At 38.0% G+C, this 5,718-nt stretch overlaps 1 protein-coding gene across 1 annotated transcript; it reads left to right on the top strand.

The window, feature by feature from the left end:
- Nucleotides 1-970: 970 nt before the first annotated feature.
- On the top strand, nt 971-4,688 carry LOC112527185. Its single transcript, XM_025137646.1, has 3 exons — nt 971-1,047; nt 1,314-1,380; nt 2,186-4,688. Exon 3 carries the CDS (start codon nt 2,504-2,506, stop codon nt 4,433-4,435), a length of 1,932 nt encoding a protein of 643 aa, XP_024993414.1. The 5' UTR covers nt 971-1,047; nt 1,314-1,380; nt 2,186-2,503; the 3' UTR covers nt 4,436-4,688.
- Nucleotides 4,689-5,718: the final 1,030 nt, after the last annotated feature.

Here is a 5,718-nt window from a genome sequence, read left to right as displayed (position 1 = left end):
AAAAATCCGGAAATATATTTTGTCAGTGACTTTTTTAAACTAAAAAAAATAAAAAAAATTATAAAATATATTATTTTTAATTAAAATAAATTTCACCAGTAATCTTTTTAAATCTTTTTTTAATTTAAAAAATCACATACATGATATATATATTTTTAATTAAAATAAATTTAATAATAATTTTTTTTTGTTTGAAAAATCACTGACAAAATATATTTTTATTTTAATTAAAATAAATTTTATCAAAAAATATTTTTAAATGTAACTATTTTTTTTTTGTAAATGTAAGTAATTTTTTGTTATATTTGTTTGATTTTATAGATCTAAATATTTTTTTGGTTCAAAAAATGTTTAGGGACTTAATCGTTCAAAATATGAATGTTTATTGGGTTTCTTTTTGGACTTTTTCCATTATTTTACCACATTAACCAGTTGTATAGGTTATAAGGATGTATCTAACAGGTTTTAGAAAGTACAAGGAGTTATTTAACATGTTTTAAAATGTCCAAGAATTTATTTGTTCCAAAAAATTGTTTAAGAACTTAATCATTCCAAACACTAAAGTCTATTGGGTTGTTTTAGACTTTTCCCTAAAATTAATATTCTTAGAGACTTTTCCTTGATAAATAAATATATACAAAATTAAAAAATAAATCAATGATAAAAAAAAAGTTAATTTTAAGTAAACGATAAAGAATAAGTGTTGGTGGAAAATGAAGGGTGGATATGACAATACGATACTCAAAGCTTTTAGAATTGCCCTGGCAGCAAAGTCTTCTGATCTGGAAATAGTTTTTTTTTATATATAAAAAAATGTAACAATAAAGTGTTAGAACATGCTCTTTAACCTACGCCCCATCTTTTTATCATGCGCCACTTTTTTGTCATCATCAGTAAATTTCCACACGCACTCTCTTTCTCGGTTATATATATACGACGTACAAATCGCAATTCGCTCTGTATCGTTAGCCGGCGCCCCAAAACCCCTAAATATATAAATTCATCTCTCTCTGTCTATCATCGCTACCGAATCGACCGGATTTCGAGGTAATTCTGAGTTTGCGTGCTTTAATTTGCTTGCTTTCCTTTGTTTCTGATTCAATATATGTTTCATCGGCTGTTGTTGTTCGTTGAATCATGCTGATTTAACTCTAAGGCCGTCGATTAGTTTGTTTTGTATGTTATAATTGTTTCACGTGATGTGATTTTTGTGGTTTTGGATTCATTTTGATTGTCGATAATCGAAACTGTTGCTTGTTGGATGTTTATTTTGTTAAAATTGATCCGTTGATTTTGTTCTTTTGCTATGACAGATTAGTTGCTGCAAGTGTTGTTGATCCATCGTCTGATCGGAGAAGAAGAACGGAAAGGAACTTTGTGGTAAATCCAAACTTTGAGCTTACTTTTTGTGGAAATGTAGTTAAACTGTTACATCGTGTTTAATTTTGTGTGTTATTTAGAGGTTATGCAACATCTGTTCATATTAATATGTTTTTCTGCTGTATAACCAAATTGAATGACTCCACATCATTTTTTGTTTATCCCTTTTTTGATTCATGGTTTTATTTATTTGATTATTCTTATTGGAGGGTGGAGATGGGGTTGGAGTCGGGAGGAATAGGTCCTCTTGGACTGCTTATATTATATCAATTTTAATCGATGATATTGATATGTGTTTTCATCGTTTTTTTACCAGAAAATTTTATTTTAGTGAACTTGCTTCTTTTCTTAGATCTAGAATTTTGATTTCTACAATTCCTGTATGTATATACACAGAGCTTGTAGTTTACCTTATTAGAAGGCAGATCTTGGTGTATTGCTCTTGCTCATTTAACCTTGCGTAGAGGCATACCGTGTTGCAATTTCTTTTTCGAACGGCAAGGAAGCATAATACCGTGTTGCAATTACTCTTGCAAAAATTATATCAGGGATCTATCAAACTAACTCTGGCAACATGTTGGTTCCTTTTACTTGATCGTCCTCTTGAGATTCTTAACTTTAATTACTTCTAGTTGTACAAAAGCTTTATATATATGCTTTGTTAGTTCCTCCATGTGCTAAACCTCTAGATATCATGTGCTAGTCTTCATCTCATGTGACTTATGTGTTGGTCTTCATTCGCTAAACCTCCAAATGATCATTTTTTATGTATTAGTCTCCATCTCATGTGACTTATGTGAAACAGGATGAACAATTCAAGAGGCTGTGCTGGAGCATTCTTGCGGAATTCTTATCAGTTACTATAGCTGATTGATATAGTTCCAGATTAAAATATAAGCAAATGGATCGACGTGATACTTCAGGTTTTGTCAGCGGGGGTGGGGTGTACTCAAGAAATGTTGACAGCTGACCCTAGTATGCTGAGAAATACCTAACCCTAGATCTATAGCTTAGAAATATCTTACTCTAATTTTGTAGATATATTTATAGCCCAGAAGTCAGTCGACCCGTTCTTTTGCTAATAAGGTGTGATCAGTAAAATAAGAGATTGCGAATAACTTCAATGGATTCCAGGTTCCGTAATATGGGTTTTGCTGCAAACCATGTGTCTGATGCCTTTAGAAACCTGAGCAGCTCTGTACCTGGAGCCAGTCATATCACAGATACTACATTGCGTTTGGATTCATGTGGTTTTTTGAATCCTTCCTTTCCTGCCTTGAAAGGTGTCAAAAGAAAATGGAGTTCGGTAAACGGATCAATGGATGTGCCAGCTGGGTTGCCATTAGGCCTCTGGCTAGGCCATTCTCCAAGCTCCTCAGATAGCAAGGCAAGTTCAGCCACTGGATGCACCACCATGTCTTCTGCCAAAGAAACTGATGAAGAGTCCTCGATGGATCTAGAGTTGGACTTCAGTCTTCATCTTGGTGCTGAGAAGGCGCCTATCAGAAAGAAAGCATCTACCTCTAATAAAGCATTAATGGATTTGCAACACCAGGTTGATCTGGAATTGAGTCTCTTCTCTGTGCCGGCTGAGTCTGATGTCACAACTGTTCATCTGAGCTCCGATTCTGATAAGATCCCACCACCTGTTGGTTGCGACTTTCACATGGATGATGGATCAATGTCATCACATTGGAAAACAGTAAATTCATCTCCTCTGTTGCAAAATTCTCTGAACAAAAAGAACAATTACTTTGTTAACCAGACACTATCAGAAACAAAGTCAGCTGGCCTGGCTTCACATTATCCATCATCCAGCATAACAACTATGCCAACAAGTTCAGTTACCTGTTCATCTGGGTTCACAGAGCCACAGCAGCCGCGGACCGGTAGTACAAAGACATGCCAGTTTGAGGGATGTGGAAAGGGAGCAAGAGGTGCTTCTGGCCTTTGCATTGCCCATGGCGGCGGTCGGAGATGTCAAAAACCCGGTTGTCATAAAGGGGCCGAGGGTCGAACCGCTTACTGCAAAGCCCATGGTGGTGGTCGAAGATGTGAGTTCTTAGGATGCACCAAGAGTTCGGAAGGACGCACCGATTACTGTATAGCCCATGGCGGCGGACGAAGATGTAGTCACGATGGTTGCACTCGTGCAGCAAGAGGGAAATCCGGGCTGTGCATCCGTCATGGCGGCGGTAAGAGATGCCAGATGGAAAATTGCACAAAGAGTGCCGAAGGCCTTTCGGGGCTCTGCATATCTCATGGTGGCGGTCGCAGATGTCAGTTTCCGGCATGCACCAAAGGTGCTCAAGGGAGCACAATGTTCTGCAAGGCACACGGTGGCGGCAAACGTTGCACATTTGAAGGGTGCACCAAGGGTGCGGAAGGAAGTACTCCTTTCTGCAAGGGTCATGGTGGTGGAAAACGGTGCGCCTACGAAGGTGGTGGAGTTTGTCCAAAGAGCGTCCATGGCGGAACCCTATTTTGTGTAGCACATGGCGGCGGCAAGAGATGTGCGGTTCCCGGTTGCACAAGAAGCGCAAGGGGACGCACCGATTGTTGCGTTCGCCATGGTGGTGGTAAGAGATGTCAATTCGGAGGGTGCGGGAAAAGCGCTCAAGGTAGCACGGACTTCTGCAAGGCCCACGGAGGTGGGAAGAGATGCTCATGGGGACAACCTGGTTCAGAATTTGGAATCAACGATCAGATCTGTAATTCGTTCGCCAGAGGGAAAACCGGGTTATGTACGTCTCATGGTGCCCTGGTTCAGGATAAACGAGTCCATGGTGGTGCGACCTTGGGAACCCTGGTTCACGATACCACACCCGACCAACCTGAAAAAATGAAAGAAACGGTGTTCCCTTCACAGATGACAGCCGATACTAGTGCTATGATGGCATCTGGTTTCGAACCTTTTGGGATTCTGGCGGGTGGAGAAAGGCGGTCGAATGGTGGAGAAGGGCGGGTACACGGTGGAAGTCTGATTGCTTTGCTAGCAGCAGGGCGTACTTCTGGTGGTTCATCAGATGCAGGAAAAGTTCAGAAATGGATATAAAAGCAAAGGGTTTGATGATGAACGTTGTTGTAGATTTGTGGTTTGTTTAAGCAAAAGGAAGTGTGGGACTGGACTTATTAGCAAAAGTTAGGTTGTTACCATTGTCGTTGTGTACCAATAATAAGTGAAAAAAATTAGGCAACTAGTTAGTTTTGTAACTGCGGGTCTTTCCTATTTCCTTGTATATATATATATATTTCTGTTACAACATGTTCTTTGTTAAGCCATTTAAAATGAGACCCATATTTACTTACGTTTACGTTTAGGGGTGTAAACGGGTCAAGTCGAGTAGTTGGTTATTCGAACTTGGTTTGAAAAAAAAAATATAGCCGGCTCGAGCTTGAATAATTTTTGAGTTATCCAACTCAATGCTTACAATCGATTAAGTTGTTTATTGGCTTGATGTTTGATAATTTCTCAAAAAAATTGTATGATTTATGAACATATGATGATGTTTGTTTCTAAAAAGTATATATATGCTCGAGTGACTCGACTTGACTTGAGAATTTAATCGAATTTTTGGACGAGCCGAGTCGAACAAGTTCTATTTTGTGTTCAAAATCGACTCGAGCTCGAATAGCTCGTTAAAAGTTTGACTCGTTTACCCCCCCCCCTCTCTCTCTCTCTCTCTCTCTCTCTCTATATATATATATATATATATATATATATATATATATATATATACACACCACATACCTAACAAAGGAGATTGATAAGAATGATACATTTACATCCAAGGGGCAACATTTATAAATTTTAAACATGTTGATTCCAACTCTTTAAGTTGGATACGAAGGGTTTTGGGCCTGGGTACAACAAACACCAGTATGAGATGGAACATAGCTGAGACCTGAGAGTAGAGATGCAAAAAAATTGGGCCAGGCCCGGTCAGGGACGGGAACCGATTTGGAACCGGGACCAACCAAGACCGGCAGGTACCTGGACTGGCCTGGCAGTCGCTTACTACTAGTAGTCGTCACTCTCACTTACTGGATAATACTTTTGGTCCTTTTCATCGCTTTTATTGGATAAGATCTTAATATTTGTCATGTTCATTCGATAAAGTAAAATGACCTGGTAAACACTCATTAGATAAGTGTTTATTTTACTAAACGGCTGTAATAACCCAAATAATAATAATAATAATAATAATAATAATAATAATAATAATAATAATAATAATAAATAAATAAATAAATAAATTGAATGCAATTTAATGACGGGAAACTCAATGGTCATGAAACCTACGACCATTTATTATGGCTTATCGTTTCATATTCCGT

This window comes from Cynara cardunculus (genome assembly GCF_001531365.2).
Source record: "Cynara cardunculus var. scolymus isolate 2C chromosome LG 15, CcrdV1, whole genome shotgun sequence".
NCBI lineage: Eukaryota > Viridiplantae > Streptophyta > Magnoliopsida > Asterales > Asteraceae > Cynara > Cynara cardunculus.
The sequence above is the reverse complement of the archived record's forward strand: the minus strand, read 5'-3'. Positions and strand labels throughout refer to the sequence as shown.